Source organism: Lepus europaeus, chromosome 17 (assembly GCF_033115175.1).
Source record: "Lepus europaeus isolate LE1 chromosome 17, mLepTim1.pri, whole genome shotgun sequence".
Taxonomy (NCBI): Eukaryota; Metazoa; Chordata; class Mammalia; order Lagomorpha; family Leporidae; genus Lepus; species Lepus europaeus.
The window spans coordinates 33,995,065-34,020,902 of NC_084843.1; the positions used below are offsets into that span (position 1 = coordinate 33,995,065).

The following is a 25,838-nucleotide window of genomic DNA, read 5'->3' on the forward strand; positions in this document are numbered from 1 at the left end:
TTTCCAATATTTCCTGCAGGTTTGAACTGTTCCTAGAATAGTCTGCTTTTCAAACAACAAGTCCAATAACTCTAGGTGACACCCAGACAAGACAGCTTTCAACTCTCTTCCCTACTATCCCTCGCTCTGCTTGTCATTATGAAGACTTGTGTGGCCTCTTGGGAATCTATGTTCTTTCTTTCTTTCTTTCTTTTTTTTTTTTTAAAGATTTTATTTATTTGAGGGGTAGAGTTACAGAGAGAGACACACACACACAGAAAAAGGTGTTCCATCCACTTGGTTACTCCCCAATTGGTTGCAGCAGCTGGAGCTGAGCCGATCTGAAGCCAGGAGCCAGGAACTTGTTCTGGGTCTCCCCCATGAGTGCTTATTGTTTTCCCAGGCTATAAGCAGAGAGCTAGATCAGAAGAAGAGCAGCTGGGTCTCGAACCGTCGCCCATATGGGATGCCAGTGCCGCAGGCAGAATCTTAGCCTACTACTCCACAGCACCAGGCCTTCTTTCATTTCTTACCTGCTTCCCTAATAAAAGAAGAGAACCCAGAGTACTCAGAGTACTGACTCTACAACTAGTAATTTTTTTTTTGTTTAGAAGATGCAGAGGGGAGAATTGGTCTATTTTCATCATTTATTTCCGTTTTACAATGATTCATATATGGTAGATCAACATTGAAATGCTTAGCAGATGTGGGAAGCAGTGTAAATGTTGCAGAATACAGGGAGTAGAAAATACTCTTGTGAAATGACCCTAAGAAATTCCCTTAATGGAGGTTGTGTGCTCATTGGGTCTGAGGGAAAAGCAAGACGTGAGAGAAGTCAGAGAGGATATCGTTGATAGTGGAAGGGATAGACACCTCTGAGGAGGGGGAGTTGCAGATGACAACACAGAGGCAGCCAGTTTGTCCCTTTTCAAACAGGAAGGAAGCATTGCTGGTACAAAGGTGACACAGAAATTAATCCATTGACAACTGCAGTGATGTCCAGGTCTTTTGGCTCAACCAGAGATTGCAGTTTAAAATTCTGAAAAATGGAGGCCAGGAACAAAAACAGCTCCATGCGGGCCAGGGCCTCTCCCACACAACTCCGTTTTCCTGAAAATATCAAACAGAGAGGGCAATTACTTCCAGTGAGTAACTGTGAATGTAACAAACACTGTTTGTAACTGGTACAATAAAAATATATATTAACAGATGGATTGATGGATGCATGAGTGGATATGTGGATGGACAGATGGTAAAGTGGTTGTATAGACAGGTGAACAAAGTTGGACATACTTGCTATTCATGTAGCATCTGATCTTAAATATTTCAGTTAACAAATATTTACTGAGTATTCCCTCCATGTTAAGCAGTCCACTAATAATTCCCATGTTATTACTGCTCTTCTGACATTTCAAACTTTCATGCCGTTTTTTTTTTTTAAGAAACACCAACATTGTTTCCTTACCTTTTCACCATCCGATGTCCCTTTATTTTTCTTTCACACTCTCTTCTTAGCTACAGCTATGCACACTCTTCAGTAACCTGTAAAGCACAATCAAGTTTCAAGTTTTATATTATACTGTTCTTTCTGGCTAAAACAATTTTCTTTTTCTATATTCAATATCAAGGTCAAGTTTCCCCTTCACATGCTTTCTGGTCACTCAAGGTAAAAATTCTGGCCTGCTATGTGTATCCACAACATCATTGTCATGCTTTCATTGAAGCTTGAATCACCTGGACTCGTAAATGTCTCTTTATTTTTCTTTTGTGCTGAAATGTGAATCTTGAAAAGAAGTCCTTCCTGTGACATGGTATCTACAATGCCATATATGAAGTATACTTCAAAATTCTTAAAATAAAGGAAGGAGAGTCTATGGCCAAGGCGAGTGCACAAGTTGAAGGTATGCTCCAATATCTAAGATATATGGCAATCATTGGAGGAAGAATAGGGTGCTCTGGAATCATTGCAGAGTTTTCTACCCAATTCGTACTGATTCTGTAGCTCCATGGTTATTCAGCAGAGGTTTTACATCCTTCATTTAGAGCAACCATTCTGATCCTGTGATTTATTACCTCCTTAGTAATGCAGGGCCTCCTCTTCTTTACATTCTCTGCTACTTTTGTGGCAGGTGAAATGTCATTTTTATTATTAGAATGTTGGTTACTCCATGCCATGCCTCACAAAGGGATATGAGAGAGCAAGAAGCTGTTAACTTCTTCCCATACATGTTCCCTCTATCACCCATATACTTTTCCCCTATCCCATACAGCCCATGAATTCCTCCCTCACAGCACTCACCACACTGGATTCCAATGATACATTTACTGAACTAGCTCTCTAACCTTGTGTGAGGCTCTTGGGTGGTATCCAGCATTTGCGGATACTTTTATCTCTATACATGATGCTACAGGGTGAGGGACATCACATAGAAGATATTCAATACTCCCAACCTGTGTGTACTGATGGTCCTCTTCCCCACTTAATGCTGTATAATTGTTCAAACCTGGTAAATGCCACTCTTAGGATCATTGGTTACTATCCTCACTCTGTCTTTTATGACCTTGTCTAAATATGATCAGAGTCGGTAAACTTGGAAGGCTTCCATAGCCTTGGCAACTCATGACGACAGCCTAGGATGGTTGCTGGCACCATAAACTAGAGTGTCGGTTTGTTGGGTCGACAACAGGAGCCACTGTGCAGTTGCTCCTCATGTGGGATCTCTGTCCTTAATGTGCTGTACATTGTGATTTGATGCTGTGACTAGTACTCAAACAGTGTGTTTCACTTTGTGTTTCTATGTGGGTGCAAACTGTTGAAATCTTTATACTAAATTGATCTTCTGTGTATGGGGAGATTTGAAAATGGATCTTGATGCGGGTGGAAGGGGAGAGGGAGCGGGAGAGGGGAGGGTTGCGGGTGGGAGGGAAGTTATGGGAGGGGGAAACCATTGTAATCCATAAGCTGTACACTGGAAATTTATATTCATTAAATAAAAGTTAAAAAAAAGAAGATATTCAATGATCTTGTGGAGTTAAATATCTTGAGTGTGTTGCTTAAGGAAATTATTTTGATTTTTATCTTCTAGGAAGAGCTCTTAGGTATTGTAGTTATGCATCTACAGGAGGAATTCAATCAACCTACACTTTAGCTTTCTCAACATGGAAGAAATGTGTTAGCACCCCAGAGCCCCTGTAACCTTGTCAATAAGAGGAAGTTCATGGGCACTGTGAGTGCTGTTCCTGATCATGTATAAGGAGGGAATTTACTAGCTCCAGAGGAAGAATCATGCAAGTTCTAGCTGACTGCAGAAAATTATATTGTTCTTGGGGCAGGCATTGTGACACTGCATGTTAAGTCAGTACCTGAGATGTTGGCATTCTACCTGAGTACTAGTTGGAGTCCTGGCTGCTCCAGTTCCAATGCAGTTCCCTGCTAACGTGCCTGGGAAATCAACCAGAATGACTCAAGTGTTTTGCTCACAGATAATCTTTTTTATGTCACCACACTTTACCTTTCTCAGAATGTTGTGTAGTAGGAATCACAGCGTGTAGCATTTGCATATTGGCTTCTTTCACTTAGTGATATCCATAAGGTTCTTTCATGTATTTTCATGGCTTAGCAACTCATTTCCTTTTAACAATAAATAATACTTACTCACATTCAATTGCATGGAAGTATTATAGTTTGTTAATCCATTAAAGTATTGAACACCTCTTGATGTCTTCCAATTTTTGTCAATGATTAATAAGTTTGTTATAGACACCTTTGTGTAGGCTATGTGGTAGGTATGAGTTTTCAATTCATTTGAATAAATACCAAGGAGCACAACAGGTGAAAAACTGGTATGAATATTTTAGTCTTGTAAGAAAATGTAGAATTTTCTTCCAAATGATTGTACCCTTTGAATTCCCACTAGCAGTGATACATAGTCCCCATTGTTCCACAATCCTTCTCAACTTCTTGATTTATGCATCATTTACATCAGAGCTATTGCATAGATGTTTAGTGCCTTCTCTCTGTTGTTATTAGTTTGCAGTTTTCTAATAATGTATTACATTGAACACATCGAATGTTTTTTAAATACTTGCTTGCCTTGTCTTTTTGAATGAGGTATCTGTTCAAATATTTTGCCTATTTTTAAATCAAGTTGTCCATTTTACATTGTTGAGTTTTGAGATTCTTTATTTCAAATTAAGTCTTTTATTAGATGGGTCTTTTCTAAGTATCTCTTATACTCTGTGTTTTTCCTCCTCATTACCTTGACATTATTTTTTGAAAAATCTATATTTTTAATGTGGTCCAATTGATCAAGTCTTCTTTCACAGAAGGTGCTTTTGACATTGCATTTAGAAAACCAGTGGCAGAGCAAGATCATTTAGATTTTCTTGTGTGCTAAGTCTTATAATATCATATTTGCATACATTTAGGTTTGTGACCTATTTTGAATTAACTTTGTGAAGAAGAAAAGGCCAATGTCTGTATTATTTTTAGAGTTGGGGGACATAAGAGTGTTCAGTTGTTCCAGAAGCATTTTGGGGATGCCTATCCTCTGCACAGAGTTGCCTTTGCTCTTTGTTCAAAAATCAATTGATTGTACTTAAATCTATTTCTGACTGTCTATTATGTTCCATTAATTTGTCTATTTTTTCACTACATGTTCTGGATTACTATAGATTTAGTAAAAGTTATGAAAGCAGGTGAAGTAGTGTCAGCCCTCTGACTTTGTTTTCCTTAATTACTGGCTACTCTGGATTTTTTTTAACTTCTCCATACAAACTTTACCATCAGACTTTGATATCTTAAAGAAAGAGTTTACCTATATTTGGATTGGCATTGTGTTGTATCTATAGACCAAATCAAGAAGAAAGACAATTTAACTATAATTTATCTTTGTATTCATGTACATGGAATATATTTCCATTTATTTCTATCATTTTTATTTTCTTTTATCATTTTTGTAATTTCATTCAAATTATGTTGTATATAGTTTGCCAGACATACATAAATATTTCATATTTTTGATGCTAAATTTAAATAATCTGAATATCCTTGAATAGGTAAATAATGTGGGAAATTGTCCAATAGCCATGCCACAGGATATTTTACTATACTTATTTGTACTGCTTGCCTCTTGAGAAAAGCATGAAGTAGTCACTCTTCTTTAAGATTCCACATTCATCTAAGGAGTGCTCTGGTTCAAACTTCTGTGGGTTGGGAAACCATCATCATGTAGAACAGAGGTCAGAGACATAGTATATCCATGCCCTGATAAAGAGAGAAGCACAAGAATAATGTGCTAGTGAGAGAATCTGAAATAAAATTAGAAATCTGCCATCTAATGTTTTTGTTTTATAGACGAGGAGAATGAAGTACACAAAGGAGACTTTATCTGCTCCAAAACAGAGATTAAATTAGTAGCCAAGATTGCAGGTCTTAAGTAATATAACCCTGTAAGGGACACTGTTCGTGGACTTCAAAGGGTATCATAATAAATTTTGTGATCTGATACCAGCAGTTACTTTGCAACAGATTAACAAGGCTCCCTGGATTCCTTTGCTCCTGAGCTCTAAATAGTAGTCACAGTGCAATGTCACAGAAAATTCAGATCTTTCCCTTTAGAAATAGGTATAAGACCTTCTTCAGAACTCAGAAAATGAATGGCCATATTCTTGAAAAACTTTTGATTTCCTATCAAGAGAAGAAACTATTAAGTAGAGCTGTTCCTTAATTTACAATGGGGTTATATTGTGATGAACCCATGATAAGTGGAAAATATTTTTTAAGTCACTGATGTGTTTAATAATGTGAACCTATTGAGCATCAAACCTCTGGAACACAATAGACAACAGTGGAATGTTTACTCTGATGAACACATGGCTGAATGGGAGGTCTGGCATGTGTGCTCTTTAGCACCTCAAGAGAGTAACCTGCATATTCTAGCCTAGGAAAACCTAAATCATATAAACATCACACCATTGTGAAGTCAATCAATAGGAAGTCCAACCATCAATAATCAGGAACTCCCTGTGTCTCTTATCTCCTATGCTCTTTCAAGTTAGCTGTCACATATTATTATTGACAGATGAGATAAATTTACTTTTATTAAGTTTTCCTTAGATTCATCGAAATAATAAAACCTATTGATTTAGAGTTTAGTTTCAGATCCAGTGGCCTAGTTCTATCAAATTAAGCACTGTCTATAGGTAAGTTAAGATTTCAGTACTTCATTGTCCTCATCAGTAAGATATGAACATATTTGCATTAGTTTATTATAATACTGTGTGCTATAATATATTAAAAAATTTTATTCAAACCTTATCACATGTCAAAATCCCCAATAATGATACTTCATGGTGTTAATGATAATGATTATATTAACAATAGAACACTTTTCTACCACAGTGCAGGTCAAAGCATGTGCTCTTCTTAGAAGACAGAGATCAAAATTTGGCAATTAGAATTTATGACGAGGGTACAGAAGAGGAGGAATCTACAAATAGGTAGGTTTTCAAAAGTATACAAGACTACTCCCTTAAATCCATAGGTGTGGATTAGATTTGACAATTCAGGAAGAAGCTCCATGTAGCAAATTATAAGTCTCATAAAAGATAGAGAACTGCAGATGGATAACGGACATTGTGCACTGATAGAAAGAGCTAACCTCCAGTCCAGTCACTGTAAAGAGCACATTTGTACAGTGTACAGGTGCCAATATTTGGCACCTCACATATTCTCTGGTGACCTCCAAAATAATACACAGTCACACGAAGTAACACAGCCTAGAATAAGGCCCTTGCCCAAAGACGAATTTCAACGATGAAATTAACCTTAATGCAACAGAATTGTCCTAAGCCTCAATAATAAACATTTATTAGTCATTTAACTGCTTCTTCAAGTAAAAATCAATGACAATTAGAGGAAGACAGCATAATCCAGATCCCCTATAAATCATGAATCAAAATATTCAACATAAAATAAAAAAATTACAATAAAAATGAAGAAATGTGACTCCTCATTAAAAGGAAAATAAAGTTACTAAAATGTACTCCAAGCTATACTAGGTGATGAGATTATCCCAACAGAATTTCAAAATAGTGGGGCTGGTGCCGTGGCTCACTTGATTAACCTTCCACCTGCAGCGCTGGCATCCCATATGGGCACCGGGTTCTAGTCCCGGTTGCTCCTCTTCCAGTCCAGCTCTCTGCTGTGGCCTGGGAGGGCAGTGGAGGATGGCCCAAGTGCTTGGGTGCCTGCACCTGCGTCGGAGACCAGGAGGAAGTACCTGGCTCCTGGCCTTGGATTGGCATAGCTCCAGCCGTGGCGGCCATTTGGGGGGTGAACCAATGGAAGGAAGACCATTTCTATCTGTCTCTCTCTCACTGTCTAACTCTCTCTGTCAAATAAATAAATAAATAAAAGGATTTCAATTAGCTATTTTAAAGTTTTGTAGGTTCTATAAAAAATAAAGGGCAAATAGGAAGTAAGAGGGAATGAAAAGTATAATAATACAAATTCTAGAACTGAAAAGAGCAAAAATTAAAATTTCCTGGATGGGCTGCATAGCTATGGAGGCTGTAAGAGAAGAACTGATGAATGTGGAGACACATGCTCATTTCAGATAGCACTTGAAGAGCAGTCAAACCATGCGAGTGCTAAAATACAGAGGAACTTAAGAAAAGGAAATGATAGAGAATGAATTTTCAATCTCTCATATGTTCTCCCTGATTGGTGACAACTAACTGAGCACCTAAAAGGAAACCTGTTGAAGTGAAATAGACACTATGAGAAACAATGACTTGATCAGCCTTGTCCTAACTGTCGAGGAACAACTTACTATTTTATTCCTTAAAGTATTTTTTGTTCTACTTAATACCATTGTTTGAACTCTTTAATTAACACACAAATATTCTTAGGCATTTAAAATTAACTGAAAAGTGATCCCTGTTCAATATAAGAGTGGGAATAAGAGAGGGAGGAGATGAACAGTTTGGCACATGCTTACTTGGATTTACCCCTAATGGTAGAGCTAGAAACATGCCAGGGGATTCCAATTCAATCCCATCAAGGTGGCATGTACCAATGCCATCTTGCAGGTCAAAGTGATCAGTTTAAGTTCATAATTGATCATAATGATAGGATTAAGTGTCAAAGGGATCACATAAACCAGACTAGTGTCTGCTAATACTAACTGAGAGAATTAAAAAGGAGAGAACAATCCAACATGGGAAGCGGGATACACAGCAGACTCATAGAATGGCAGATGTCCTAACCAGCACTCTGGCTCAGAATCAGCCTTTAAGGCATTCGGATCTGGCTAAAAAGCCCATGAGAGTATTTCAGGCATGGAAAGCCAAGACACTGTGGCAAAAAAATAAAAAAAAAATGATATAAATGAAAGATCTCTGTGAGTGAGATCCCAGCAGAAAGAATGAGCCATCAAAGAAGGCAGTACCTTTCTCTGAAGGGAGGAGAGAACTTCCATCTTGACTATGACCTTGTCTAAATAAGATTGGAGTTGGCGAACTCAAGAGGCTTCCATAGACTTGGCAGCTCATGTCAAGAGCCTCGGGTGATTACTGATGTCATAAATAAGAGTGTCAATTCTTAAATCAACAGCAGGAGTCACTGTGCACCTACTCCCCATGTAGGATCTCTGTCCTTAATGTGTTGAACTATGTGAATTAACGGTAAAACTACTACTCAAACAGTACTCTATACTTTGTGTGTCTGTGTGGGTGCAGTCTGTTGAAATCTTTACTTAGGATGTATGAAGTTGATCTTCTGTATATAAAGAAAATTGAAAACGAATCTCGATGAAGAATGGGATGGGAGAGGGAGTGGGAGATGGGATGGTTGTGGGTGGGAGGGATGTTATGGGGGAAAAAGCCACTATAATCCAATGTTGTACTTTGGAAATTTAAATTTATTAAATAAGAGTAAAAAAAAAACAAAATAAAACAACACAAACAAACAAACAAAAAAATACCTCTATTAACTTTCAGAGAAAAAAAATCATCAAAGTGAGGCTGTGATGCCTCACTTCCTGTATGGTTGAATGGACATGTAAAAGGTCCACCTCCTGTGGCCTGCGCTATGGCACAGTGGGTTAACACCCTGACTTGAAGCACCAGCATCCCATATGGATGCCAGTTCGAGACTCGGTTGCTCTACTTCCAATCCAGCTCTCTGTTATAGCCTGAGAAAGCAGTAGAAGATGGCCCAAGTCCTTGGACCCTTGCACCCGCGTGGGAGATCCAGAAGAAGCTCCACGCTCCTGGCTCCAGGTGCAGCTCTGGTCGTTGCAGCCATTTGAGGAGTGAACCAGGGATGGAAGACCTCTCTCTTTCTCTCTCTGCCTCTCCTCTCTCTGTTGTGGCCATTTGGGGAGTGAACCATCGAATGGAAGACCTCTTTCTCTCTCTGCTTCTCCTCTCTCTTTGTAACTCTGACTTTCAAATAAATAAATAAATCTTAAAAAAAAAGAGTACTTCCTTCAATATGTCAAGTGAAATTAGCCAGGTTGAGGATGAAATGTAGTATACGGTCTTATTCATATATGAAATCTAAGAAAAATGGATTTCATAAAAATTAGAAGTACAGTAAAGTAGGTTGAAGAGAGGCGAGCTGAAGACAGGACAAGGTTATAAAATTTTTATCTATTTATATTTTTCAAAAAATCCTAGAAGATAGCATTTGGAATGCTTCTTCCATAAAGAAATGATAAATATTTGCGGAGAAAATATGCTTACCCTGATTTGAAAATTACATAATGTAAACATGTACTCAATTATCAGATCATACCTCATAAATGTACAATTTCTATGTACCAGAGAAACATTTTAAAAATTTATTTAAATATTAAAGAGAGTACCTCCTGACTGTTCCATGACCAGTATGAATCAAAAACATATAAATACTCGAGGCTGGCGCTGTGTCACCGTGGGTTAAAGCCCCGGTCTGCAGCACCGGCATCCTATATGGGTGGCGGTTCCAGTTTCAGCTGCTCCACTTCTGATCCAGCTCCCTGCTTTTGCCTGGGAAAGCAGTGGAAGATGACCCAAGTCCTTGGACCCCTGCACACATGTGGGAGACTGGGAAGAAACTCCTGGCTTCCAGGAGCTTTGGATCAGCGCAGCTCTGGCCATTGTGGCCAACTGGGGAGTGAACCAACGGATGGAAGACCTCTCTCTCTCTCTCTCTCTCTCTGCCTCTGCTTCTCTGTAATTGACTTTCAAATAAATAAATAAATCTTAAAAAAAAACATAGAAATACTAAAAATGAGTTCTTTATCTCAAAACTATAGTCAAGATAGCAACAATGAAAACTATATAGATACGTGGTATCGGCAATAATTTCATTGCTAGAAAGTGCATTAATCATGAATAAATCCAAAATAATTTTTAGGAACATTTAGTATAATATAGCAGCTGGCATTGTGGTGCAGCAGGTTAAGCCACCACCTGTGATGCCTCCATCTGTTACTACAGAGCTGGATTGAGTCCTGGCTGCTCTATTTCTGATCCAATTTCCTGCTAATTTGAACCAGTAGATGGAAGATCTCTCTCTCTCACTCTCCCTCACTCTTTCTGTCTCAGTAACACTTTGCCTTTTAATTAAATGAAAATTACACCTTTAAAATGTATCATAGCAAAGTTACTTTGATATCTGGTAAATATATAAACAACACAACAAAATTGAAAGTAGAAATATTTTAGTGATTTTTTCGTGCTGGGTATTTACCCCATATTAGATAATTTGATCTTGAAAATATACTTTATGACAGCAGTCTGCATGTTTGAATTACCTTAGAGGTTCACATGTTTCCATTCCCAGTTGGAGAAGGAGTAGAGCTGGAATTTGAAATTAGTAGGACAGGTGACGTGTCACATCCCAGATAATAATTTAAGGAAAGGGGTGAAGGCATTTGGCACTGGTATCTATTTTTATTTCTTTCTTAAAGTTTGCAAGCATGTGTTAGTCAAGTCTCTGGTGATTAAGTGTATTTGACATAAATTTATAAAGTATGGATTTGAATTTTAATAATTATTCAACAATTTTGATTCATTTTTGTTCTGTTCTTACTCTATGATTTTAAGTTTTGCTTTGCTTTTTTTTTTAAAGATTTCTTTATTTATTTCAAAGTCAGAGTTACAGAGAGAGTGGGAGAAACAGAGAGAGAGAGGTCTCCCATCTGCTTTTTCATTTCATTCTCCGGATGGCAGCAACTGCCAGGGCTTCCTGGCCTGGAGCCAGGAGCTTCTTCTGGTCTGACACATGGGAAGCAGGGGTCCAAGCACTTGGGCCATCTTCTACTGCTTTTCCTAGGCCATTTGCAGGGAGCTGGATAAGAAATGAAGCAGTGGGACATGAACTGACTTCACCTCTACTTACTCCACAACACCAGGCCTTAAGTTTTGTTTTTCTGGGATTACATCAGTGGTGTCTACATTTTCAAATATTGGCTTTATTGTGCTTATTATATCTTCTGTATTTTAACTGTTTATTTCAGTAGACTACATGGTTATATTCTCTTCGTCATTCCTGCTATTGCTTATTCACGCCTTCTCTTATTGCTGATCAGCATTGTCTAGGCATAATCAACTTTGTTAGTCTACTCACTGCATAAATAGGTTTAAAGGGAATCAGCAGTATTTTTATTTTCTGTTTCATTATTTTCTGCTGTTTATGTTCTTCTACTTTCCTTTGATTTATTTTACGGATGGTTTCTGTGATGATGCAATATTGTGTTAGCTTAGCTAGGCTGTAATACCAGATGTTTGATGAAACACTAATATTGACATTCTGAAAGTGCTCTTTAGAAGGGATAAACATGTAAATCCACAGACTTTGAGAGAAACTGCTTATCCTCCATAATATCCATTGGGTTTATCCGACCAGATGAAGACTTTAAGAGAAAGGACTGAGGACACTCAGGGAGGAAGGGCTTCTGCCTCCAGTCAGTCTTTGGATTCAAGAGTGCAACATGATTTCCCTGGGTCGTGCTTGTCAGCCTTCAGACTCTCAGATTTCATGTTTGCCAACCCCAGCACTGGATGAGCTACTTCTCTAAAATAAATCAACTTCTCTCTCTGTCTCATTCCATTTTTCTCTAATTACATTCATAATAGAAAGGTCAACACATACATAACATTAGGGTTTCAGAATCTATGAGAAACAGAAGTTCCCATATGCTATGGTGCATTGGTTCCACATTTAGGAATCCATTCTGAAGAAATAGCACATGAATAACAAAACCTGCATGTATGTACCAGAATTTGTTTTAAAAGTTAAAACAATCTAAATATCCTTGGTAGTGATTTTGAAAATTACATGATAACTGTGCAACAGAGTATTATGAGAAACACTCATTTTTTTACTGTTTGTAAAAATATGCATGATACATTGACCTCAAAATTGTAGCTATATTCTTATACAAATATTTTATGTATCCATATAGATATTCCTCTCTTCTGTGCCTTAATATGCTTATATGTCTGTGTATGTCTATGTATGTGTGTGTGTGTATGTGTGTGTTTAACAACTGGGGGGTGTGTGAAAAAAGGACATTCATGTTCAAGTTTATCTCCTGTTATTTTCTCTGTCTTCTCCCTCTATGTATGCATATATACACACATACATATGCAAATATACATATATACATACATAAACATATACATCACCTACATATATACACTTATTTACATTTTTATGCTTTATTTGAGAACCAGAGAGAGTGAGACAAGGATTGAAAGACAAGGATTCAAAGAGAAATCCCTCGTTCTGTTCTTCATGTATCTGCAATGGCCCAGTGCTAGGCCTAGTGCCAGGAGCTGGGAGTGCAGACAGGTCAACTATGAGGGTAGCACAGGCCTACTTACATGTGCCATCACCACAGCTTACAATGGTCTGCATTAGCAGGATGATGGAGTCAGTTGCTAGTGGAGAGAATTGAACTCAGCAATTCAGTCAGATTGGGGGCATCTCAAACGTTAGGCTAAACACTCTCATAATTCCATTTGAATAACCCGTAGCAAAAGATGGAAAATATACATGCCAAACTGTCATGAGACAATATCCTTGAGAGAGAGGATGAGTAAAAAGTGAATTTCATCATTTGTTTTAAAATGTCTAAAAAAATCCATAGTACAATTTCTGATTCTAAATTTTTGTAATCATTTAAGTTTTTAGACATTTTATTTATTTTGAAAGGAAGAGAGAAAGAGAAGTTAGACAGAGATCTCCCACGCTGGCTCACTCCTCAAATGCCTGAAAGAGTCATGTCTGGCCCAGGGGCAAACTAGGATCCAGAAATCCTTTTGGGGTCTCCCATGTGGATTTTAGGGAACCAAACCACGTGAGCTATCATCTGCTGCCTCCCAGGACACACAACAGCAGGAAGCTGGAGTCCAAATCAGAACCAGAATTCAAACCCAGGCACTCCAACATGAGATATGGACATCTCAACTATTAAGGGTATCTGAACTACTAAATCAAAAGGCTGTCACCTGGTTTTTTTTTTTTCAAATATTTATTTATTTGAAAGGCAGAGCTACAGAGAGGCAGAGGCAGAGAGAGAGAGACAGAGAGAAAGAGAGGTCTTCCATCCTCTGGTTCACTCCCCAGATGGCTGAGTGTATCTGAAGCTACAAGCCAGGAGCTTCTTCCAGGCCACATGCTTGCCTAGGCCATAGCAAAGAGCTGGATTGGAAGTAGAGCAGCCAGGATTCAAACTGGTGCCCATATGGGATGCTGACACTGCAGGCAGCAGCTCTATTTGTTACCCAAATGCTGGCCCCCAAAAATGATGTTTATAATGTGTTTCCATTTGATATACAACCTCAAATGAGATATAATTTAGGAACTCTGAGTTGTATTTGGAAGAGTGAGATTTTTTCCATGCAAGGAAATTTGAACTGGAGGTTGAAGGACAAGAAATGGTGAGAAGGGGCAGGGCTCAGTGATGGTATTCCAGCTTGGAAGGACCGGGTGGGTAACAGGTGACACATAGGCCTGAAAGCATCTGCCTTCTTCAAACGAGAGTGCAGGTCTTGCACTGGAGCCTGAGAGTGCAGGTCTTGCACCGGAGCCTGGTGAATACTTCAGAGTGGAACAAAACACAGCTCATAGGAGGGTGGAACAGAGACCAACCCATTATCCACTGGCGTGGGATCAATATCCTTTGGATCAACCAGAGATTTTAAGGTAAAATGCTGCAAGATGGTGGTCAGGATTAAGAACAGTTCCATGCGGGCCAGGCCCTCTCCAACACAAACTCTTTTTCCTAAAAATGACACAAAAATTGATATTCACAGAGGAGACATAAATAACTATGAAGTGAATAACAGTTTTAATTATTTCCTGTGTACCCTATGGCTCCAGCTGTTTACACCCGAACCTGGCTTTCTTCATTAATGTGTTTGTGCTTGGAAAAACTATTTATTTTCTGTGCATCCACAAAGGTACTGCTGTGCTGAGGCTTGCCAGTGACACCTTTCTAATCACGCACCACACACACACTCACCTATCCAAACTGGCATGATAAACACACTGTGCTTTTCCATCTACCTCTGACCCAGTACTCAACAACAAATTTGTGTCTCCTCAGTTGAGTTCCAAAGAATAATCTTAATCTTGTCACTACCTGCTTAAAAATTTTCCAAGTGTTTACCATTGCCCAGTATTTAAAAATGTTGCAAACTGACCACAAACCTTTTTCTTCAAATATTCTGTTTTGTTTTTATTTACACTAAATTTTCTAATTTAGAATATATTGCTCAATTTTTATATATAAATTTGTCCTTCAAAAATATAAAGTCATTATGCTTACTTGATTATTTATTAATAGATAGTATAAAATGGCACAGAAAATCACCCACAAAGGAAAGGCAGCCTCATCTCCTTCCTCTTTCTCCGCTCACTTCCATAATCCAGTTACTAACTTTACACCACTCCTGAAACAGGCTGACTACTTCCGATTTATCTCACTCTCTTGCCTGTTGGTAGTCCTGAATACTTCTGGATTCAGATGGAGCTCATTGATTCTATGCTGATCTCTTGAATGTGCTCAGTGTATACAATTCAATCCTTGTTTTCCACAGCATTCATTAAGGTTGCTAACATAGGACAATGCATATGGAATTTAGATTACTTATCTGATCCACAGACTGGAATATAAGATGTTAAGATAAAACTCTTCTAAGGATACCCTCAGTGTTGGGACAAAAGCAGGCCTGACTTCCAAATATGAGAAGGAAGATAAGCAGAAGAGTAGCAGTGGCTTGCTTTGAGATCATCTTAGAGATTATACCTAATCTTGGAACCACCACATCAAGGATAGCTCAGTGCCTACTTGTGTAGGTGCTCAGATAGGAGCAAATCTCCTATTTCTGTACCTGTTTCAGTTATTTCAGTTAGAAATGTCCTTCACTCTCCATACTACCTCCTACTTCTCCTTTGGGGTGCACTGAAAATTCTTTTTCCCTCTTTTCAGAGCCATCCTGGGTCTAAGTGCTGTTCTTGCATGTCTGACCACTGGACAATGACTTCTGGAGGCTGCATTAGCACAGAAGTTCCCTCCTTATATTCACCCCCTCAATCCTGGCCCACCACAGTAGTGGCAGTGGCTGTATTCTTCTAGCCACAGAAGCTGCTGGTAATTCCTTCACTCTCTCTTGGTTGAACATCTGTTTAGGCTCCTGTACTACCCTCTTTCCCTTAACCTTTCCTCCATAGAATGGGAACATCTTCCTGATGGAGCATATTCTGAGTAACACCACATTTTGTCACTTCTCTTGTCCTGTCCTCACTTCTAAAAACGGTATTAAAATTAGACCCTTAAATGAAACTGTGTTAGTATGGCAGCTCCTTCTACTAGAACCATTATAATTAGAAGGAAGATACTCAAATGTTATCTTCCTGACAATTTCACTTGCCCTGCAACCATTCTGGTCCTGTTAGGTAGGAAGTCAGAAATTTAGCCTATATGTGTTTGTGAGACAGGCCTGAATACCAGCACCTACTGCAGAAGCTCCAGAAGTCTTGCACTTTGAAGTCCTGCCCAGACCCTGGTAACCTCCCAGGTGCCCCCCGCCCCCATCCAAGGAAAGCTCCCAGGAGAATTCTCTCTCCTCAGGACCAAATGGTTACCTGATAACATGGGGTAATAAAACTTTCTCAGATGCCCTAAGGGAAGCCCCCCTACCCTTCCCAGGTGCCAGCAAATCTAGGGAGGAATTTGCTAATTTTTACCCAACTAACCCTTCAGCCAGGACTTTGCATCCTTTGTTCTGGAGGAGAGGGGGAAGTGGGTAAACAGACTCCCTTAGAAACCTAGGGAGTGCAGACAGACTGTGCACTCAGCCCTCTGTCTCTCTGCTGAGCCACCCGCCTGGCCTACCCAGGTGTGTTCTCTCCATTCATCCATGTAACCTCACTCTTCCCCAGCCCTCTGAGCAACTGGGCACTCTCTCTCTCTGTCCCTTTCATCTGATGAATGCCCTGTACCCAATAAAACCTTATCACTTTGCTCTCTGTCTCATGCCCAGTAAGATTTCTGCCCTCAAAATGAGTAGAACTGATAACTCCTGGGCTCCCTCAACAGACTCCAGTAAAGCATTTGTCACACTGGAGTCTCATTGACTGTTAATTTCTCTTCCTTTCTCCTACAAGGAACAGTCTGTTTCCCATTCACATTTGTGTCCTTGGGTCTGTGAATAGGGTTGTTACATGTGAGATTCTCAGCGTAGTTTATTAAGTGAACTGGAGTCTCAAGGCTGTTGGAAGAGCCTTGTTGGAACTGAATTGTAAAACGAGCTTTCGTGAACCTCAGTGGTGGATCAGGAGGCATGAGCAGCTGAATCCAGCCTCCAGTGCAAGGAAAAACAGCCTGGACTATGGGAGTAATTCCTTTAAGCCCAGAAAAATCTCTCTGTAAAGCCTGTCTTCATCTCACTTGACCCCTGATGAGCAGATAAAAGGAAGCTTGCTTGCCTGCTGAGAAAGGCATGAAGTAGTCACTTTTCTTGAAGTTGCCACTTTCATCCAAGAAGTGTCCAGGGTCAAACTTTTCTGGGTTGGGAAACTCTTTGTCATCATACAGTACAGAAGTCAGAGATGGTATTATGTCTGTGCCCTGATAGAAAGAGAAACACATGTACATGGTTATAAAGAAAGAACTTGGGATAAAATTGGAAATGTCTATCACCTAAACACTTTGTTTTAAAGATGATGATAATGGACCACAAAAAGAGGCATTTATTTGATCCATATCCCAGAATAAATCAATGAAGGGCTAGCACAGCAGGTTAAGCTGCTGCCTTCAACCCGTATCAGGCATCTTGCTTCTACTGCAGCTTCCTGCTCATGTGTACCCTAGAAGGCAGCATGTGGTGGCACCCTGCCACTCATATGGGAGTCCTGGATGGAGTTCCTGGCTCTTGGCTTCAACCTGACACAGACCTGGCTGTTGGGCTGTTTTGGAAGTCAGCCAGTAGATCAAACATGTCTCTGTCTTTCCCTCTCTGTATCTCCTTGTCACCCTGCCTTTCAAAAAAAATTTTTTTTGAAAAATTAGAAGAATTAAGAAGCCAGCTGATAGGTCTTAAATCCTTAAATGCTATACAGTGCAGAGCAGAGAAAAAGTTTGCATCCATAGTTATCTGAATGCTTTCTGAAATACTGTATGGCCTTTCCAAATACATGATGTAGTTCTCACTGCAGAAAATCGGTCAAATGCATAAACTTCCATTTCCGTGTCGACAAGGAAAAGATAATGTTTTCTTCCTTCCTGAATTGAGGCAGTTATTCCTATGAGTCGTTTCCTGGCATGCACGAATTTAGAGCATTCTCTGAGCATAAGGTACAGCAAAACACTGTGGTCGGCTCTAGAACAGACTTCCATATTAATTTGAGGTGAAATATCTCTCCTGGCTGGTGGGACCAACTTCTAGATATGACAGTGTAACTTCTTCGGAGTTGCTCTCACAATTAAATAAATATAAATCTGGGAAAAATATATGAGGTAACAGGTTTTCATCATTAAACAGAGGCAATCCAGGATTGTGATGTGCCTCTAAAGGGAAATTAAGCCCTACAACCCATCTTCCTCAATTTCTGCCTGAGAACACTTTGTTTCCACAGTATGAGGTAATGAAGGCCAAATCATATGGTGTTCTTTCCAAGGAAAGATGTAGAGCAAGATTTATCAGCTATGACTTGTGAGGAAGCTTCCATGAGAAGTAAAATCTACAAACAGGGAAGATATCAAAAGTGTACCAGACCATTCTCTTAGATCCTGGCTGTGGGCTGGGTGTCACATTAAAGGAGGGTACTCCCTGAAGGCTTTTCAAGTCTGAACTTCTGGAGGGTTGAGAAGTGCAGATGCATACCAGAGGTTGTGCAATGACTGGGGGAGCTGAGGCCCCAATCCAGCCTGGACAGACAGAACTTTCTTAACACCTCAGATGATCCATGGTGATCCCCTAAATACTGCATTTGGAACACATACTACACTAAGGGCAATGACTGAAAAATAAACTCAAAATTGAAATTAACACACACTGTCTAAGAGCTGACAGAGCCTAATGGAATTAAAACCTCTCTCAGTAATTTAACTGCCTGCTCAAATGAAAAGGAAAGATGACATACTGGAGACTCCCCTTAAAGAGTCAATCAATGGGGCCAGCACTGTTGTGTAGTTGGTAAAGCTGCTGCCTGCAGTGCCGGCATCTCATATGGGTGCCAGTTCGAGTCCTGGCTGCTCCACTTCCAATCCAGCTCTCTGTTATGGCCTGGGAAAGCAGTATAAGGTGGCCCTAGTCCTTGGGCCTGCACCCACATGGGAGACCCGGAAGAAGCTTCTGGCTCCTAGCTTTGGATCAGCCCAGTTCCGGCCATTGGGACTAACTGGGGAGTGAACCAATGGATGGAAGACCTCTCTCTCTCTCTCTGCCTCTCCTTCTCTCTCTGTGAAACTCTGATTTTCAAATAAATAAATAATTCTTTATAAAAAAGAGTAAAAATGTTTAGTATAAAATAAACATTATTGAATGCAAAAAGGAGAAACTATGACTCAGTAATTTAAGAGAAAATGAACAGTACGTAGAAGTAGACCCCATGGTACCCTGGGCATTAGGATTACTACTTTAAAACTTGAAAGAAGATACTATAAATATATTTGAGTACCTATAGAAAGCAACTATAATGGAGTAGGCAGATGTACCTATATAAACTTAGGTATTATGCATATATCCACCTACTGTAAAGAAGCAATGATAAGACAATAGACAGGAAATAGCAGAAAAATAAAAACTATAAAAATAGAAATTCTACATATTTAAAGGACAAAGACACTCAAAGCAACTTAAAAGGATTCATAGCTCTGAAGACTCCAATAGAAAAGGTTGGTAATTGTAGAGACATAAAGGGTGGGAAATGCTTTTCTTGCCACGTGTCATCTGGATATTTGTAACATCATTTGAGCCATAGAAAATTATCAACTTGAAAATTATCCTTCTATAGATTTATTGAATTTTGAGTCTTGCCTGCAGTTACTTTGAGAGGACTAAACCAAATGATTCTGCAGACCTTAAATGACCTGTGAGTCAGATGTGCCCTACTCCTGAATGGATGTGAACTCCTATTAGAGAACAACTACAGAGCAGCCAGATCCATGCAGATGCTGGAGCACAGAAGGCACCTGAAAATAGGAAACGTACTGGCTGAGTTTTCATTTTCACGTTTTCATCTTGAAGGCAGATGTCAGGTAGCACAATGTTGATTGACCAAAGCTTGACTTGGCTTGAAGAGTGAATGGAAACATCTAGGTACACTACTGCCACAGAGACTGAGGAGAAGGGGGATAAACTCTGGACAGAGAGTGTGGGAACCATAAATTCTCTGCATGAGCTCTGCCAAATCCCTGTAGAGCTCTGGTGTTAGACACGTGTGGGACAAACTCCAAATTACCACCAAAATTTAAAGGAACTAAAGGAGCAATTGGTGGTTTCCAGCATAACTCAATCAGAAAATAAAGAGGAGGAAAACAATTCTCGAAGCATCATGAAAAGCAGCATTTTCTCACATGGAAATCTCAAAAAGATGCCAAAAAATAAATAAGTAAAATATACACAAGTAAATAAATAAATACCAGACCACTGAGGTCATATAAAGAGGTTTTCAGATAGATAAAATCTAAAACTCTTAATCTCCAGGCCATTTAGAATTTAAAAAATGCCAACCAATGTTATCTAAATTAAGAAAATGGAGACCAAATACTCTGAGAAGTAGAAGGAAAACTAAGAGATTAATATGTCACTGTTGTGGGAAGTGAGTGTATCCCAATGAAAAGAATCCCTATGGGTACTAATCACTTCCACAAAGCCAAGTAAAACAAGGCCTGGAAAACATTCATTGATTTAATCATGGGTTTAGGGGCTAGCAGGGGGAGTCACATAATACTCTGATGAAGACAATGTCACCATATTGGAATATATTTCTCAATTTTTTGATGAATCAAAGACCGATTAGGAAGTGTTATGTACGTATAACTGTCATTATGGGCATTGAAATTAGAGATCATTGATTAGATAAGTTTGAGAAGGAGGGGTCCTAGTGTAAGGATAATAAATTTTTTTGGGGGGGGACAGGCAGAGTGGACAGTGAGAGAGACAGAGAGAAAGGTCTTCTTTTGCCGTTGGTTCACCCTCCAATGGCTGCTGCCAGGAGCCAGGTGCTTCTCCTGGTCTCCCATGGGGTGCAGTGCCCAAGGACTTGGGCCATCCTCCTCTGCACTCCCGGGCCATAGCAGAGAGCTGGACTGGAAGAGGGGCAACCGGGACAGAATCCGGTGCCCTGACCGGGACTAGAACCTGGTGTGCCGGCGCCGCAAGACAGAGGATTAGCCATTGAGCCACGGCGCTGGCAGGATAAGAAATTTTTAAAGTATAATTGAACTGAGTATGTTCAAATGCTGATAGAAAAGAGTCGAGAAGGAGAGAGAGGATGAAGATTAAAAGAAATAAAAAAAAGTTTTGTGTAGGATCCTTGAAAAAATGAGAAGAGAGAGAGCTATGCTAAAAGGAGAAAGTTCACTTTAGTTCAAAGTAAAGTACATATTTCACAAGTCACACAAAGAAAATTTAAAGCGTATGGATGAATCTAAGTATGCAAATCCAGTGGACAGATGTTCAGGGAGTTCCCTTCCATAGGCTCTGATTTTCCCTTTGTGGTAGAAATCCAGATTTACTGAAAAAAGAAAGCATATTGGAAAGTTGGGAGTTTGATGAGAGTTCAGGGTTGAATGGATCATCGTGGAGCTTGGTGAAGCAAGTTGAATTAGTTTGTACAACAGGACTATTGGGTAATACTGAGAGTATATTTTAGGTTGGTAATAATAATGCCAATCTGTTTGGCTGCATGGTTTTTATTCACAGTGATGAGTAGCACAAATGCAGTTAGGAAGTCAGGAGACTCTTGAATTGGCCATTTTACAAATAAATGAAACTAACAGTTAGGAATGAGGTGGGACTGTAGAATACTGGTTAATTCTTATGAGTTGTAAATCATACACTGGAAAAGAGGGTAGTGGAAAACAGACATGGACAAGCAATGTGGAGCTATTTATGTACTGAACATTCTGTGGGAGTCTAAGCACCTTTGTATTTAGGTAATTGTATCAACTAACTAGAAGGAAAGGCGAATGTGGTCAGAAGGGGGAATACCCAATTCATGACAGAAGGTTCAGCAATCTATAATTCTACTACCATGATAATTGATGGCCTAAGATTCCTGGGGAGGCACACAGACAAAATTTGTCTCACCTTTGGAATGAGGTATCCTCGGAACTCAATGTCCTGAGTCACTGCATGGGGCAGATTGGTGGGGACCAGGTCAATGAATCTCTGGATCTCATGTATCACAGCATCCGTGTAGGGCATGCGGCTCCTGTCCTGCATGCAGGGGCTCCGGTGTCTGCCAATCACACGCTCAATCTCTTCCTGGACTTTTGCTGTCAAGATAGGAATCATATTTAAAGTTAGTTTTGCTTAATGCTTTAATTACTGTCACATTGTGGTATGAGATGTATAGATGGGAAAATTATGTGTTTCTACTTCCATCAACAGAATAAGTTACTCAAAGTTTTAATTTCCTGGGCAGATAGGAAGTTCATGAGATCTGAGTCTCATGAGCCTCTTAAAGTATGCACATATAAAATACAGTTATATCATGAAATTTGCTTCTCAACTCTAATTATCTTTTTTCTGTGCTTTTGCTTTTTGGACTTAGAAATCTTAGATCTTGAATCACTAAAGACCACGTACTATAATCACTGTGTGGGTATGCCAGTTTTTATTTCAAATATCTAAATTCCAAGAGGGTAGGAACTACCCTCTATAACAAATGTTTTGTTAAAAAGAATAGAGTGAGATATTTAGCTGAGTCATCACAGAGGAATAAGTAGTAAGTTAACATTTCTTTAGAATGTGATATATGATGCAAATGCTGCAGTATTTATGATATTGTTTCATAATTTCTAGTTCTATTGTAATGAGTATTATTTTACGTTTCCTATGACACTCAGGTAAAATGTGGTCTTTCTCATGCTCTCTCACTTAGAGAAGGGACCAGAGGGATGGAGAGGCAATCATGAATCTAAGGCCACAAAGCTACACCTTATTGTCAGAATCTAAAGCCTCTCTTATTGGAAGCTGCAACCCATGTTCCAAAGTAGCAATGCCATGTTCAGTAGTTGAAGAATGTGTCTTTTAAAGGATTGTGTGAAAATGTTGTGGTGATATTGTAGGTACAAAGATGAAAAAAAAAATTCAGACAAGTTTATTTTTACTTCTCAGAATCAGAAGCAGGAATTTCTTCTTGAAGAGAATGATGACATCAAGTAGTAAGTAACCACTGATGAAATCAGAATGCTTGTAGACTGACTCAGTAAGGGATGAACACGGGAAGCAGAAAATGAAAATACATATGGACATGGTAAAAGAAAAAGTCTAAGATAGCTGGAAGCATTTCCACTGAGATCTGGACCAGATAAGGATGCCTCGTCTCACCACTACAATTAAATAAAGTTCTAGAAGATTTAGCCAGAGTTATTAGATGAGAAAAAGAAATCAAAAGGATACAAATGGGAATGAAGGAAGTAAATGATCCCTATTTGCAGATGACATGATTGTATACATCAGGGAATCAAAATACTCCACTAAAATATTATAGGACTCATAAGAGAGTTTGATAAAGTTGAAGAATATAAAATCAACACACAAAAATTAACAGCCTTTGTATACACAAAAAACTCCATGGCTGAGAAAGAATTTGTTAGATCAGCCCCATTCACGTTAGCTACAAAAAATTAAATACCTTGGGATTTAACCAAGTACATCAAAGTTCTCTACTATGAAAATTACAAAATGTGAAGGAAAAAATAGAAAAAAAATTGAAAAATTTCCCATGTTTTTGGAATAATTAATACCACCAGAACACCCATGCTATCCCAAGCAACTTACAGATTCAGTGTAATCCCAATCAAAATACCAAAGACATTCTCCTCATATGGAATCACAGGAGACCCTGAATAGCTAAGACAATAGTAAACAATAAAAATAAAGTTGGAGACATCACAATACCAGATTTCAAGACATATTACTTTGCAATTATAATCAAAATGTCCTGGTAATGGCACAAGAATAGATATATCAACTGATGGAACAGATTAGAAATCCCAGAAAAAAAATCCATGCATTTGCAACCAACTAATCTTTGACAAACAAGCTAAAATCACTTCGTGGAGGAAGGATATTCTCTACAACCAACAGTGTTGGGAAAATTGGATCTCTGCATACAGACATGTGAAAGAAGACTCCTACCTTCCACTTTATAAAAAGTAAACTCACAATGGACAAGGAATACAAATCTATGACCTACAGTCATCAAATTACTGAGGAGAACATAGGGGAAATAGTGCAAAACATCAGCATAGGCAAAGACTCCTTGGAGAAGACCCAAAAGCACAGGCAATGAAAATAAAAATGGATAAACAGGATTACATCAAGCTGAGGGGCTTCTGCACTGCAAAGGAAGCACAAACAAAGTAAGGAGGTAACCAACAGACTGTGAGAAAATACGTGCAAACACTACATCTGATAAAGGATTCATATCTGGAATGTAAAAAGAACTAAGAAATCAACAACAAATAAGCAATTTGGTTAAGAAATGAGCTAAGGATATGAACAGGTACTTTTCAAAGAATAAAATACAATGACCAACAGACACATGAAAAGATGCTCAGGATTACTAGCCATTTGGTTTATGCAACTAAAAACCACAATGAGGGAGCCAGCACTGTGGCTCAGTGGGTAAAGTAACCACCTGCTACATCAGCATTCCTTATGAGTTCCAGTTTGAGTCCCAGGTATTCCACTTCTGATCCAGTTCTCTGCTAGTGCACCTGGGAAAGCAGCAAAAGATGGCCCAAGCATTTGGGCCACTGCACCTATGTGAGAGACCCAGAGGAAGCTCCAGGCTCCTGGTTTTTGCCTGGCTCAGCCCCAGCTGTTTCTGTCATTTAGGGAGTGAACCAGAGGTTGGAAGACTCTCTCTCTCTCTGTCTCCACTTTTGTCATTCAAATAAATAAATACATAAATTTTAAAACAGCAAAAACAACAAAACCGCAATGAGGTTTCAAGTGACCCCAATCAGGATGGCTATCATCCAAAAGTGAAAAAATAAATGCTGGTGAGGATATGTGTGTGGAGAAGTACTCTAAACACTGTTGGTAGTAATATGAAGTAGTACAATCAAATTGATCATAATGATAGGATTAAGAGTCAAAGGGATCACATAAACAAGACTAGTGTCTGCTAACACTAACTGAGAGAATTAAAAAGGAGAGAACGATCCAACATGGGAGGTTGGATACACAGTAGACTCATAGAATGGCAGATGTCCTAAATAGCACTCTGGGCTCAGAATCAGCCCTTAAGTAATTCGGATCTGGCTAAAAGCCCATGAGAATATTTCAGGCATGGAAAGCCAAGACACTCTGGCAAAAAACAAACAAACAAAAAAACCACCTAAATGAAAGATCTCTGTGAGTGAGATCCCATCAAAGAAGAGGTATCTTTCTCTGAAGGGAGGAGAGAATTTCCACTTTGACTATGAACTTGTCTAAATAAGATCAGAGTTGACAAACTCAAAATGCTTCCATAGCCTTGGCAACTCATGACAAGAGCCTAGGGTGATTACTGATGCCATAAATAAGAGTGTCAATTTGTTAAGTCAACAACAGGAGTCACTGTGCACTTATTCCTCATGTAGGATCTCTGTCCTTAATGTGTTGTACTATGTGAATTAACGGTATAACTAGTACTTAAACAGTACTTTACACTTTGTGTTTCTGTGTAGGTGCAAACTATTGAAATCTTTACTTAGTATATGCTAAATTAATCTGTATATAAAGGGAATTGAAAATGAATCTTGATGTGAATGGAATGGGATCGTGAGCGGGAGATGGGATGGTTGTGGGTGGGAGGGAGGTTATGGGGAGAAAAAGCCACTGTAATCCAAAAGTTGTACTTTGGAAATTTATATTTATTAAATAAAAGTTAAAAAAACAAATAAATGAAAAAAAGAGTTATCTGTACCACTATATTATATCAGCTCAATTCTCAATAATTAAGATATTGAAAAAAACCAGATATTCATCAACTCATGATTGGATAATAACATCCTGGTATATATACACAATGAAATACTACTCAGCCATAAAATACAATGAAATCCTGTCTTTTACAACAAAATGAACGCAGCTGAGAACATTCTACTTGATGAAATAAGCCAGTCCTAAAA

The 25,838-nt window shown here is 39.0% G+C and overlaps 2 protein-coding genes across 2 annotated transcripts in view; both read right to left on the reverse strand.

The window, feature by feature from the left end:
• Positions 1-873: 873 nt before the first annotated feature.
• Positions 874-25,838, reverse strand: part of LOC133775878 (cytochrome P450 2C5) — a 101,681-nt gene continuing 76,716 nt past the window's right edge. The window contains exon 9 of the mRNA XM_062214373.1: positions 874-1,089. Coding sequence (XP_062070357.1) covers positions 908-1,089 — 182 coding nt within the window. The 3' untranslated portion in view covers positions 874-907. The remainder of the gene's footprint in view (positions 1,090-25,838) is intronic.
• Positions 13,829-25,838, reverse strand: part of LOC133776383 (cytochrome P450 2C3) — a 30,922-nt gene continuing 18,912 nt past the window's right edge. The window contains exons 7-9 of the mRNA XM_062215315.1: positions 21,799-21,986; positions 16,970-17,111; positions 13,829-14,261 (exon numbers count right to left, since the gene is read on the reverse strand). Coding sequence (XP_062071299.1) covers positions 14,080-14,261; positions 16,970-17,111; positions 21,799-21,986 — 512 coding nt within the window. The 3' untranslated portion in view covers positions 13,829-14,079. The remainder of the gene's footprint in view (positions 14,262-16,969; positions 17,112-21,798; positions 21,987-25,838) is intronic.